General features: G+C 46.2%; 1 protein-coding gene across 1 annotated transcript; it reads right to left on the reverse strand.

Moving 5' to 3' along the window:
• Positions 1-907: 907 nt before the first annotated feature.
• DUSP6 (dual specificity phosphatase 6) lies at positions 908-7,795 on the reverse strand. Its single transcript, XM_053258370.1, has 3 exons — positions 6,666-7,795; positions 4,677-5,114; positions 908-2,392 (listed from the first exon to the last, which is right to left on the reverse strand). Exons 1-3 carry the CDS (start codon positions 7,072-7,074, stop codon positions 2,085-2,087), a joined length of 1,155 nt encoding a protein of 384 aa, XP_053114345.1. The 5' UTR covers positions 7,075-7,795; the 3' UTR covers positions 908-2,084.
• Between the last annotated feature and the right edge of the window lie 5,979 nt (positions 7,796-13,774).

Consider the following 13,774-nt stretch of genomic DNA (forward strand, 5'->3'; position numbering starts at 1 on the left):
GTGGGATGGATTCCCTCCAAGAAACATAAGACTTGTATTTTATGAAGGTGCCAAGCATTGATGTTATACAAGCCCATCATGACCCTTCACAGAACCATGGTAGTTTAATCAATTTAGTTCTCGAACAGATATGGCCTAGTCACCAAAAGACCTTGTTCCTCTCAGTCTGGCACTGGTACACCCATTCTGAACACGTTCTTGAAAGCTGGTACTTTCAAATAACTACCCCAATCCAGGGAAGATCTATGCAGAGAAATATTAGCTTACATACCAAGGCATGCGTGCTGGTTCTGTGAGACTGCAAAGCCAGATGACACTGTTAGCATATGCAGAGAGCCTCCATGGCTCCTAAGGATTGTTTTTGTGCTGCAGGATGCTTCTCCCATTGAGAATGATGGGGGAAAGCATCCTACAGTGATTGTGCCGTTCTTAGAAGCTACAGTGGCTCTCCATGTTTGTTAAGAGTGTCAATGGGCTTTGCAGTCTCAAGGAACCAGTGTGCACCCTGCTCTCCATTAGCATATAGTGGTTATGCAGTGTGTAACCAGTACCTTCAGGTACATGTGGCATGTAGGTGGAAATATGGGTTGTCTATCCACATTTCATTGCTTTCAATAGTGTATCTGCATTTTCTTCCAGATTCCTAGCTGGAAGCACATCCGATTGAAAGTAATGCAGAGTAAACAATGCATCTGCACTCAGATTTGCTGCCATCTACACCTGCTGTTCCTGATTCATCAAGTGACAAGTGCATACAGGTTTGTTCTTGTGCATGGATCTCCTTTAGGAGGCAAAAGCATTTAAGATCAAAATGCAACAGAGCTTCCTCTATCGCTTCAGAAGCATAAAATGCTCAAACCTCTTCTTTAAATTATGCAACCCTCCCATAGCGAAGAAACCAGTCAGATTCTCAATAGCCAAAAATAGTTATTTATTAATAATTTATAATCATACATTCTTAGAATAAAATCCCAACTTTACACTAGCAAATTAGACTCTCCCTTATTGACAATCAGTTGCAAGATCTCCTTGCAAATACACAGGTATACATGCTCACACACACTTCCAGTTTTATACAAAAATAAATGCAAGATATTGCATTTGAAGTGAAGCTCCCTGAAGAGTTTGTACAGAGGTAATGCACTGTTTAGCACATCTGATTTTTCTTTAATTGGAAAAAAAAAATTCTTCTGTTGGAAGACAACTCTCTTCCAAAAGAAAAATGCAAGCTAAGCTATTTACAAAAGGTAAGGCCCAAAAAAAGTCATAAAGAACCTACATTGATGGCATACTCAAAAACAGAAAAGAAAAGTTATTAAAAAAAGACTATCCATTCACAAAATGTGAACAAACCTCAAAAGCACAGACATTCATTTTTTAAACCAAGGAAGAAATGTTTGCCTCATTTCAAGAGTTAAATTAAGCATGCTGCAAATGTATCTTTTTCACTCAGAAGAAAGCATTATTGAAGAGTGGAGAAAGATGACATTTCTTAGATTGACCTCTTGTACCTACTACCATTATAGCAATGTTGCTCACTGATTCAAGATTAAACGTGTACATTGATCAAGCCGATCATTACAAAGCTCTTGGCAAACAAGTATTCCAGATACATTGCGTTGAAACCTCTCTCTTTGGCTTCTCTAAATCAAAATAATAAAAAAACAACACAACCAGCCAGTCTTCACTGAAGACAATACATAGTACAAATGCAAGTAATAAGTTTCTCCTAGTTTCACTAGAGGACATGTGCTCATAGTGTCCATCCTTCCCACCCTTCCTATTTGCATTTGGAAGTCCTCTGTTCCAAGTCACTGCATAGGTGGATGTTTGTGCATTGAGCAAAATATGCTGCTCCCTACCAGCAATATTTTCTTTTTCCTGAAGAACTCCACAAGTGCCCTCCCTTTGCAAAAACTGATCTCAAACTTTGTAACCTTTTGATTATGTTAAGCACAGAGGCAGCCATTGCCCAATCGCAGCGCCCACAAAAAGAGAGCTGTGTTCCGTTGCTGCTGTCAAAGAGAAGCATTGAGGAATGATCACATGACCCAAGCTTGGAAGAGCTGGGAATTGGCTGGTGCTCACGTAGACTGCAGGGAGTCCACTTGGAAGACGTTTTGGTTGGAAGGAGTGGTGAAATACAACTGTTGGCTGGGCACACGGTTGTCGCAGGGGCTGTTCAGCCCAAGAGTCCGCTCAAAGTCCAGCAGCTGTCCCATGAAGTTGAAGTTGGGGGAGATGTTGGACTTCTTCATCTTGACAATGTCGTAGGCATCATTCATGGACAAGTTGAGCTTTTGCATCAGGTATGCGACCGTCACGGTGACTGAGCGGCTGATCCCTGCCAAGCAGTGTACTAGCACCCCACAATTTTTCCCACGAGCTTCATCTACGGTGAGAACAGGACAAAGACAAGAGACCATAAGCTACATGTGTTTCCAGCCTGAGAACACATTTCAAGTCATACTTTGAATGACCAGAATACATGTCAAAGAACTGGGTGAACTACTCTTAGAATTTGCATGGCCCCCCTCGTACTAAAAGAATTGTCATAGTGCTTTAAAAAAGGTCAAACACTCTGGATGGGATCCAAACCTAGTCATGATTAAACACCACTGAAATGAATGAACCAGTTAGTCATGACTAACTTAAGCCCCAATAATTTTGATGGGCATTAGTCATTATTAACTTAAGTCTGGATCCTGTACTTTCACTTTGACGTGGCCAAAGCTACACAAGGGAGTCCAGAACAGAGGCAGGCCTTGAATTCAGGTCTCTTAGACCCATGACCAGCCCTTTATAAAACTGAGCAGACCAGCTCTACAAGGGAAAAGCAGAGCTACAGTCAGCAGAATCAGGTGGTGCAGCCTTTGCTGGACTATACCATTTCAGACTAACAAATGCAGGATTGAATGTCTGAATGCTTCCCAATATCCCCTTGCATGTTGGGGAGAAGTCTAGACTAGAACCATTTCCCCCAAACATACTCATTTGTTCCAGGAAGTTCAATATCACAGATAATCATTTATACTTCCTGCACACAGAAAAGTTAGCATGAACAGTTCTCAAAGAGCCTTTTCCCTGATGGGAGAGGTTTTCTTTTAATGTAGAGTGGGTAGTTTTAATCATTAGGGAGCTCTCAAATTTTTTAGCCTTACACGTGGACTCTGAGGTCGTAATACAGTCCAAGAGGACTATTGAGTGGCTACTGGAATTCTCCAGAAGGACAGCTCCCAGAAGAGTAGCCTTGCTTCTTTCTATGCAAAATGCAAAAGCCAAGACAAATTTGACCAAAAAAAAAAAAAAATTGCCTTAGAGGCTGTTTATCATGTAATAGGTAGAAATAGGCAGCAGTTTACCAGTTTCAGAAGCCAGTTATAGTAGATTTAAAAGATCCATGGTTTTTCCTATCAAGTAAAACCTTGGCCACAAAAAGATTCCAGGACACTTGCCCTAGGATATAAATAAGCAGGGAAACCCTACAATGCCACCATTTTATAGAGACCAGCATATTGCAAAGGTCTATTAAATTATTCTCCAACTGCTGTGCAGTACAGCTGAACAATGGAGATATTCAGTCCTTTGAAAAGAGAGGGGGAAGTCACAGGGGACAGCCCATTAGAGAACAGGATGTCAACATTGCTAGAAAATGGGTTCCTTTGTAATAGGAAATGCATTATAGTGCCTGCAGATTAGTTTCTTTGTGGCTAGCAGCCCACATTTCTTCTTACTGGGCTCAGATTACCTACATTCTGCCCTATCCCCAGTATCACTCAATCGGATTACAGCACAGTATTCATTGATAGATAACACAATGACCCTCCCAGATGAGAAGTGTGTGTGTGGGGGGGGGGAGGGCATGATTTAATCATTTCAAAGAGAAAGGAAAGACACTAAAACGGCTTTTCTAAAGCAGGTCTCCCATGTCTATGTGATGCTGGCCTCACAGAAAAGGTGATTTTAAGGAATCTGGCTCTAGAAAAGTTATAGGTGAATAACCTGGACCTCCAACTGCTCCAACTGAAACTGATCTAGTCTAATGGAAGTTCATGGAGCAAGAAAATGAAAAAAGAAATACACACCAGTTTAACTAGGCTGAGGAATCAGAGCAAATTTGGGTTAATATGTAAACGTCTGCCTGAACCAGTAGTCTTTGAACAATTCTACTCTCAGAAATAAATGTTAAGAAAAAGAAAATGTTTCTGGGCCAGTCTCTCTCAGCCTAACCTACCTCACAGGGTTGTTGTGAGGATAAATATAACCATGTACTGATTCAAGATAACTTCTGGACTCCTTGGAGGAAGTGTGGGACACAAATGTAAAAACTGAATCAAAATCAAGTTCAATACAGCAATTGGGATCTCTGTCTCTTCCCCCTTTAGAAAGTTTGAAAAGCCAGAATATAAATCTACTTTGAGAGAGAGAGATTTTCCCAATTCAAATTTGGCAATCTGATGAAGAAATTGTCCTTTTAAAATATAAAGGTTTGAACTTCAAATTTATGAATTTAAACTATTTATTGAAACCTAAGAAAAACCAGAATCTTTCCACTCTTTAGACCTCAGTGGGCTCCAACAGTCAAAAGCCACACAACATGTTGCTAATAAGTTCACATTGCCAATGTTAAGACAGATCAGGCACTCATTTTGCAGTGATGATTAATCAAAGCTCACCTATAAAAGAGATGGCCTCAGGAAAAAACTGAGACAAGTTTTGGCTCCAGTGGTCAGAGATGGGGATCTGCTTGTATTTAAACTCGCCAGCATTTTCAAAGAGATTCGGCAGGTTGGGGGTGACATTCAAGATATATTTGATGCCAAACTCTTCTAAAACATCCAGGTTCGTTGAATCCTTGGCACAGCCCAGATAGAGGTAAGGTAAAATCTCCACTGGGAAGGAAGGCTGGTTGTTGGAGAGGGGACTGCCATCAGAGTCAGTGGCACTGTTAGGATCTCGGTCAATGTCGGATTCGATGTCTGAAGAAGAGTCAGAGCTAATTCGGAGACCACCTAAGCCCAGGACTGGCAAAGGTGGGGAGCTGCTGCTACATGAACTGTCTAGGTTAGTTTCACAATGTAGGGCAAACTCTGCCTGGAACTTGCTGAAACCACCTGTAAACAAAAGCATGAAAAAGAATAGCTTGGATTGGAGATCACATCATCACCATTTTCTGTCCAGCTCCCATATCTGCAAGATGCAGAACAGGAAAATTACCAGTCTCTAGAATGAAAACTAACAAGAGTCTAATTAAATTGCAAAAAAAGTAGACTCTAGGACTGCCAGATTAAAATTATATATCTGAAAGCAACTGCAGCTGCTTTGCAGCTATGATCTCTATCCTGCGGAGTTCAGTAGGACAGTGGGATTATGAAATGAAGGGACAGCCATGAGAATCTGACGAACTGAGATGACTGGAAACAAAAGGCAACCCTTCAGATATAGATTCCCTCTCAGGACAAGGAATTCTGTCCAGCTGGAAAGCAGGTGACCCTGCCAATACAGCTGATCCCATTCCAGGATTATTAGTGGTACTATTAGGCTGGGTATAACAGTCTGCTTCAAGCATCAATTTTTGAGGTACCATTAATAGCAGAAAAGTACCTGTTTAGTTTGGTATTACTTTATATTTTTACCATCATGGAGGTGCTATTTGAATATTCTGCTTTGGGCCCCAGAATGCCTTGGGTCCTCTCTAGCCAAATGTTTTATATTTCAAATCTGTTCATACAACAAATATGAAAGAACTCTATATTAAAGGGTACCATAGAAACTTCTGCTTCCAGTCTACCCATTTGAGGGAGAGGCTGGCTTTGGGTAGGTGCTTCACACATACTTTCCTAAGATTTAACCATATTTTACAAGAGGCTCTGCAGTCCCCCGCTCCCCCAAAAGGAGGTCAGATAATATGGTTACCAGCCATCCTTTAAGGGCACCCTGGACTGTTCCTATATCCCAGAAAATAAGAACTGTAGCCCTTACGGTGTCCCTGCCTTTGACATTTTCATCTGTTAACTTGAGCCCATTGCTGGGTTTTGCCTCTGAGACTTTAGCTGCAATCGAAAACACACTTACTAGGGAGTAAACCCCTCTGAATACAGAGTAAACTTGTTTAGGATTCTGCTGCCAAGGGATGAGAAGTAAAAGGTAAAGTGTGCCCTCATATTGGTGTCGACTCAGCCCTGTGGTTGTCTTTGGTAGAATACAGGAGGGGTTTACCATTGCAAAAGACACCTGTTGTGCGCATCTTTGGGAGCCGGGATTTCCCCTCAGGCAGGGCACAACTGTAGAAGGCTGGCAGTAAGGGGGCATACCCCCCACATACTAAGCGTCTCAGGCAAGGGTCCCTCCCTGCCCCATGGCTTTCCGAGGAGCGCGCTTCCCTGCTCTAGGATAGAAGCAGCGGCTTCTTACAAATCCGGGGCCATCTGGCAACGCTCAGTTGCGTACAATAGGGGGCGAGGACATCTTATGCCCAGACAGGGAGGGCTGGAGTCTAGACGCTCCCTAGGCGACGGCGGGGGGGGGGAGGAAGACACGGGTGCCGGGGGGGGGGGGGGAGAGAAGAATGAAAGATCCCGAGAAAGGAACCCACTACTACTACTACTCCCCGCCCGCCCGCCCCCGCCTGGCCCGGAGCCAGACCGGCCGCGTTAACCCCTCACCTTCCAGGAAGAAGGCCTTGCAGCCGTCGTCTTTCAGGCGCTTGAGGAGCAGCCCCAGGACGGAGTCTCCGGCCGTGTTCTCGTTCCAGTCGCTGCTGCTCTCGTCGTAGAGGACGACGGTGTCGGTGCCGCAGCGGCGGGCGAACTTCTCGCGCTCCTCCTCGCCGCTGGCGAAGAGGGCGCGCAGGGGCAGGTTGCCCTTCTGCAGCCGCCGCAGCATGATGCCCGGCAGGGCGACGTTGATGGCCGACTCGATGTGCGACGACTCGAAGAGCTCCTGCGGGCGGCAGTCCATCAGCAGCAGGCGCTCGTTGCCCAGCTCCAGCTGCTCGTTGAGCCACGCCACTGTCTTGCTGATCGCCATGTCCGAGACGAAGGGAAGAGCGGGGGGTCGGAGCGTATCTAGCATGAGGGAAAGCTGCGGGAGGCTCGTAGGGTGGGGGCTTCCGAAAGCGCCCCTGCAGCGAGGGCCGCCGAGTAGGGCAGGAGGGCGCCGCGCACGAACCCACCCGCCGGCGCTGCAGCTAGAAAGAACTAGGGGGGGATCCGTCCGCCTAACTCCGCCCGCGCTTCCCTTCCCCTCGATTGACCCCCGACAGCAGCAGCGAGGAGAGGGACACGAGGGAGCCTCTTTGCATCGGAGCGCTGCAAGCAGAGTCCTCTCAGGCTGTGAGGATCTCTCTCTCTCTCTCTCTCTCTCTCCCTTCTCTCCGTCACCGAATGAATCCCTGAATGAACCTCCCAAATCGCCGCTCCAAACTAGGCGATGGGTTGGTGGGTTTTCTTTTTCCCTCCTCCTGGAGAGGATGCAATCCAATTAAATGTGCTTGGGCGCCTTTCCGCACAGCCAGAGGAAATGCATTAAGGAGAGAGAGAGATAAGAGAGAGATACCCGGCAGCAAGGAACCCTTGTGTTAATGCTCTGCCTGCCTTCTCTCCCGTGTGCAACTTATCGTCGCCTGGCCTCCTACTTCTCACATCATGCTTCCCGCCCCCCAGGCTCGTCTCTTGTTCTCCTTCCTCCTACTCCGCCTTCTCTTCCTCCTCCTCTTTCTCCCGAGTCCCCTTGATGTGATCAATGTCCCTTTTAATCAGCCCTGCACGCTCTCCCTCCCCCCGCCCAGCGCCAGGCAGTTCCTCAATGGATACAAACACGAAACGTCTCAATGGATACATTCTCTGGCTCAGCCAATCAACGGTCGCGGAAGGGGCTGTTGCCGTGGCGACGGGCCGGCTGGAACAGGTTGTGTTGATGAATTGTTAATAAGTTTGTCATTCACAAAAACGGAAAGGAATTTCCGCTCCGGATAAGCCGAGTGCAAACAAGCAGCAACAGCAGCTCAGCGGGAGGAAGGAGGAAAGGACGCTGGGGGGAGGCAGAGCAGAGGGGAAGGCACAGCCGCTGGAGGAGCGCGTCTGCGGCTCGAGTTTCCCTCTGTGAAAGCTCACGCAGAGCAGCCCGGCGATTACACAACAAATGGCCCAATTAGTGGAGGAACAAAAGGCGCCTCTCGCTCTCCATGTTTTCGCTACACAAACGCGCTCGTTAAGGGCACTTCACAGGCGGGCATTTCCTCCAGTCGGAAGATTGTGTTGATCCAAGAGTGAACTTCTCCTTCTCTCTCTTTCTCCCTCTCTCCCTTTTCTCTTCATTGCAGCGCTGATGAAACGCGCCTTCCTTTGGGGAGCGGGGCTGCCGTGTGCAGGCTTTAGGGTCTCCCCGCATTGATCTTCACAGATCTGATCGGTTTATTTTATTTATTTAACATGTTTGTATACCGCCCAAAACGCACGTCTCTGGGCGGTTTACAACAAAACAATAAAAAGGTTAAAACATTACAACAATTTAAAATTTAAAACGATTAAAAACCATCAAACAATTAAAACAGTATCTAATGGGTGAACAAATGTGTCTTGACTGCCTTTTTAACAGTTGTCAGAGATGGGGAAGCTCTTATTTCAGCAGGAACCGTGTTCCAAAGCCAGGGGCAGCAATGGAGAAGGCACGTCCCTCAGTAGCCACTAGAAGAGCCAGTGGTAACCAGAAACTTAGCAACCAGCGTAAATCTTTTAAGATAGGAGTGATATGGCCTCTCCGAGTGATGACCCAGAGACCAACTGCAGTTTCCAGACCATGTACAAAGGTAGCCCCAGATAGAGCACATTGCAGTAGTCAATCTGGTGGTGACCAGCAGATGTACTACTGTTCTGAGGTCATTTATCTCAAGAAACGACGCAGCTGGCGTATCATCCAAAGCTGATAAAAGGCACTTCTGGCCACTGCCTCAACCTGGGACACCAAGGAGAGGTTTGTGTCCAGAAGCACCCCCAGACTGCATACCAGTTCCTTCTGGGGAAGTGTGACCCCCATCCAGAACAGGCAGATCAAAATAATCTCCTGAGTTCTGACCTCGCACAATAGGTAAAAGTGTTGAGTTGCTGTCAACGCCTGGCACCCACAGAGCCCTGTGGTTGTCTTTGGTAGAATACAGGAGGGGTTTGCCATTGCCATCTCCGGCACAGTCTGAGATGATGCCTTTCAGCATCTTCCTATATCGCTGCTGCCCATATAGGCGTTTCCCAAGTGCCTCCATCTGATCTGGATTCAGTCTGAGTTTGTTAGCTCTCATCCAGCCTATCACTGCCTCTAGGCAGGCATTTAGGGAGGTTATGCCTTCTCCTGATGATGTTGACATGGAGAAAAAGATTTGGGTGTCATTAGCATACTAATAAAACCCTGGACCAAATCTCCTGAGATCATCTTAACAGAAGAGAAACGTGATGGGAAGTGTTTCCTCCAAAGCCCCTCCAAAAATGTATATACGATGCAGGTCTTGTGGTTCCTAAAGAAAGCAGGGATCACGGTGTGGAAAGAGCGATCGCTCTACCGGTGACCTTAAAAAGGCAGGAAAAGGGAAAGCTCGCTGGCTGGCTGCTCAGCGGGTTTTATTCCTCCCTCTGGGCAAGTATAGTTAATTGTGGCAGAAGGAGCCGGCTTTTCATCCGAGCGCAGCAGCGTGGGCCGGAGTTAATGTGTAGCGTAGCGGAGAAAGCAAGTCGCTTGGCATTTGCTAGGAGGGTGGCTGCTGCTGCTACTGCCGTCCGCTTCATTGTCCATTGTTCCCACAACCTGACATCGAACCGGGGAGATGCTTGCTTCCCCCCCGCCCCCGCGCCTCCCCGTAACCATATCTAGGTTCCCAAAGGAATAATTCCCACGCATTAACCCACTTCCACTTTGCGACGTGCACGACAGGAAGACCGCCGCAGAGAACCGTTCAGTCGGTACATTTAGAACTGAGCGAGACGTCGACTCAAGGCTCCGCCTCCGCTACTGCTGCGCTGGGCGCCCTTGGGCAAGTCCTTTGCGCGGCCCGATCCTAGTGTATGTTTTCTCGGAAGGAAGTCCCCCTGAATTCAACGGCCTTTGCTCCCCTCCCCACCTCCGAAAAATCCAAACAAACAAACAAGAACAGAAGACGCGGGCGATTTGCTTCATCAGGCTGTTGAGAGAGGAAAACAGGGAAAGGCTGTAAGGCTGCACGGCATAATCAAAGCATTAGACATTCAAATTAAGTAAGACAAACTGCAGAGACCTGGGTTCGATTCCGCACTCATCCATGAACTCAAGGGCGACTGCAGGGTGCAAGAGCCCACCCACCCCCCGCCAAAAGTGGTTTGCCCTTCTGAAATAGAAATGTGTGGCAGTGGGCGGAAAGCCACTTTTCGGGGGGGGGGGAATCTTGCCCTCCACTGCCACACATTTCTATTTCAGAAATCTAGTATGTGGGGCACTCAGCTCACCCACCCCATAAATGCACTTTGCCCCCTTCTGTGCCCCCCTCAGTTTTTTTTTTCTGGTGCCACACCTTGGACTAGTCAGCTTCACCTATCTCACAGAGTTATAAGGATTAAAAAATCAGATTAATTAAGAAGAGGCACTTTAAAAAGTGGTGATTCTCTTATGTTTAGCAGGGGAAGAGCAACTGTCCCAATTCAGCCGGCAGACAAGATCCCTCCAGTGGTTGTTGCTGGCTTCTACCTTACAGTTCCTTTTAGACTGTCAGCCTTTCTGGGACAAGGAACCAGATCATTGTTTGTTTATTTCTCTATGTAAACTGCTTTGAGCACTTTTGTTGAAAAGTGGTGTATAAGTATTCATAGTAGTAGTGGATGATTCAATTAAAAGAACATATACACTGCTTTTCCACAAAAGCATTCTGAAAGCGACATACATAGAAATATTGGGGGGGGGGAGTTCCTTGTCCCAAAATGACACACAATTAAAAAAAAAAAATCCACACACACACCAACAACAGCCACTGAGATACTGTGCTGGCTGAATCCAGATATTTGCTCTCCCCCTGCTAAATAGGAGAACATTAACTACTGTAAAAAGTGCTTCTTAAACCACAGCAGTCAAAAGATGTAATCCGCGTATATGCTACACTGAGCTCCTTGGAAGAAGAGTGGGATATAAAATTAGTAGTGGCAGAAGAAATATAGCCAGATAACAGAACTACAAACTGCTTTTGTAGTTTCACTGATGGGACACCACACCAGCTGAATGCCAGCTGACCACTTAGATGTATTGTGAGTCACACTGGGGAATGTTTACTATTCCAATAAATACCCTCTAGCAAGTCACAGATAAAAGCAGGGACATTGTTGCAGGCTTACCCCTTGTCTCATAGGAAGGAGCATGGCCTGAGGCCCCTCCCTTGATTGCAACAGTCTCCAGGTTCTCTACCTGTTGCATGCTGGCTTATCCCACCACTGCCTGTACTGTACAGGCTTCTGGAAGGGATGTGTAAGAGCACTGGCCACCATTGTTGCTTTTTAAAAATAGCAACCATGCTTTACATTTCTACTCTTCTCTCTTTGGCCTTCTAGAGGTTTGCATTTGAAGCAGTTTAAGAATGTTTAATTGAATGATGAATTCCACAATAGATCTGGTGGTTTTGCATTCAATAGCCACAATCAAACACCTTCACTAACATTTAGCAGAGGCAGGTCTGGAGTTAAGTGGAAGGAAAGTATAGCTGCTAACTGGGCAAACCTCCTGTTAACTGGGCAAAGAGGCACCTTTTGAAAGTGGTGGTTCTCTTTATTTAGCAGGAGGAGAGCAACTGGCCCTATCCATCCCCAGCACAGCATCCCTCCAGTGGCTGTTGTGGGCGTCTATCGTATGTTTCTTTTTAGATTGTGAGCCCTTTGGGAACAGGGATCCATCTTTATTTATTTATTATTTCACTGTGTATACCACTTTGGACATTTTGTTGAAATATTTGTACAAATATATTCGTTGTTTATTTACAACAAATATATTTGTTGTTTTAAAAAGCTGTTTTTTTTAGGACTACAGCTCCCATAACCCCCAGCCACAGTGGCCAATAGCCAGGGATTATGGGAGTTGTAGGCCAACGTCTGCAGGAGGGCCAATGTTGAGCAGCCCTGCTCTAAATACATACGTAAAGGCATGGCCCAAATTGAGGATGGATTAAAGGTGAATGGGGGAGTATATGCTTTGGATGCAAACAGTCCCAGAAATCCCTGGTAATTCCAGGTGGAAAAGACTCTGTCTGCAATCCTGAAGACCCACTGCTAGTCAGAGTCAATAATACTCTGACTCAGTGTGTTTGCCTTGGAGTTATGAAGTTACTCAGCAGAAAGTAACTTCATATTTTCAAGGCAAACATAAGATTAGGAACCAGAAAATAAGGACTGATAAACTAGGACATTTGGAACATCTGCAGATCCCAGTGATATGTCTGTGCATGTTTATACATTCATGGGGAAGGTAAAGGCATTATTGTGCCGACCCAATTCAGTCAGCTTGTGAAGAATATGTTCTGCCAACTGAGCAAAGAGGCACCTTTTTAAAGTGGCGATTCTCTTTATTTAGCAGGGGGAGAGCAACTGGCCCTATCCATCCTCAGCACAGCATCCCTCCAGCGGCTGTTGCTAGTGTCAATCTTATGTTTCTTTTTCAGATTGTGAGTCCTTTGTCCCCAGGGAGCCAATTTGTTGGTTTGTTTTTATTTCTCTGTGTAAACCATTTTGGGAACTTTTGTTGGAAAGCGGTATGTAAATTTCCGTCGGATTAGTAGTAGATGAGCCCCTGGTGGCGCAGTGGTAAAACTGCCGCCCTGTAACCAGAAGGTTACAAGTTCGATCCTGACCAGGGGCTCAAGGTTGACTCAGCCTTCCATCCTTCTGAGGTCGGTAAAATGAGTACCCAGAATGTTGGGGGCAATATGCTAAATCATTGTAAACCACTTAGAGAGCTCCGGCTATAGAGCGGTATATAAATGTAAGTGCTATTGCTATTGCTAGTGCTAGTGCTATTGCTAGTAGTAGTAGTTCTGCCCCCTTTCCATTGATTTCACTCTGCTTTCACCATGCATGGCAAACAGAGGCAGAAAGTAAGGCCTTACAAGGGAAGGTACTCTTGCTGGTCAAGTGAACATCAGGGTGTGGGGCCTTTGTCGGGGCACAGACAGTATGGGCTGGAAGTGGTTTTGGAATGGCACCCAAAGGAGGGATGATTCATGTATAAAACAAAATGAAAGCCACTACTCCTGAGCAAAGATCCTTCCTTTGACCCCAGCAGCTCTGTGGGGAGTGCTTTATCTTTGATGATGGCCCTTTTGAGTCATAGAGGGGGAAAGCCGTGATGAAAGGTGGCTAAGATAAAATAGCCTAGATGCACTGCCTGTTCCACAAAAAGAATCGTGTGCCCTTCCAGATGATCCCAAACTCTGGATTTTTATTTTTATTGGGCAACATAATCCTCAGCCCTCCAGCAACAGAAGGAGGGCTGCTGCACGTCTGCAAGGAGCGTTCAGTATCCCTGTGCTGAAGGCTTCTTTGTGCAGTGGACCAGGCACCGAGCAGGAGGGGGTCAGAGGGGGCAATAAATAAACAGATTTATACAACCGGAAAGGACTTTGGGAGGAAGGGGAAGGACACGAAAATCACTCCCCACCTCTCTCTGCTTACAGTCCACTGTGGAAAGAAGGCTTCAGCACAGTGATGCTGAAGACTTCCGGTGGACCTGCAACCCTCCTTCCATTGCTGGAAAGCTGTGGATCATCTCAGCCATAGTT

This window comes from Hemicordylus capensis, chromosome 5 (genome assembly GCF_027244095.1).
Source record: "Hemicordylus capensis ecotype Gifberg chromosome 5, rHemCap1.1.pri, whole genome shotgun sequence".
NCBI lineage: Eukaryota > Metazoa > Chordata > Lepidosauria > Squamata > Cordylidae > Hemicordylus > Hemicordylus capensis.

Excerpts from the sequence above, each read along its gene's own strand:
- DUSP6 (XM_053258370.1), bottom strand. The coding sequence starts at position 7,074 with ATGCTAGATACGCTCCGACCCCCCGCTCTTCCCTTCGTCTCGGACATG. Across the intron at positions 5,115-6,665 it reads CAAGGCCTTCTTCCTGGAAG|GTGGTTTCAGCAAGTTCCAG; the intron begins GTGAGGGGTTAA and ends TTTTGTTTACAG. Across the intron at positions 2,393-4,676 it reads TGAGGCCATCTCTTTTATAG|ATGAAGCTCGTGGGAAAAAT; the intron begins GTGAGCTTTGAT and ends TTCTCACCGTAG.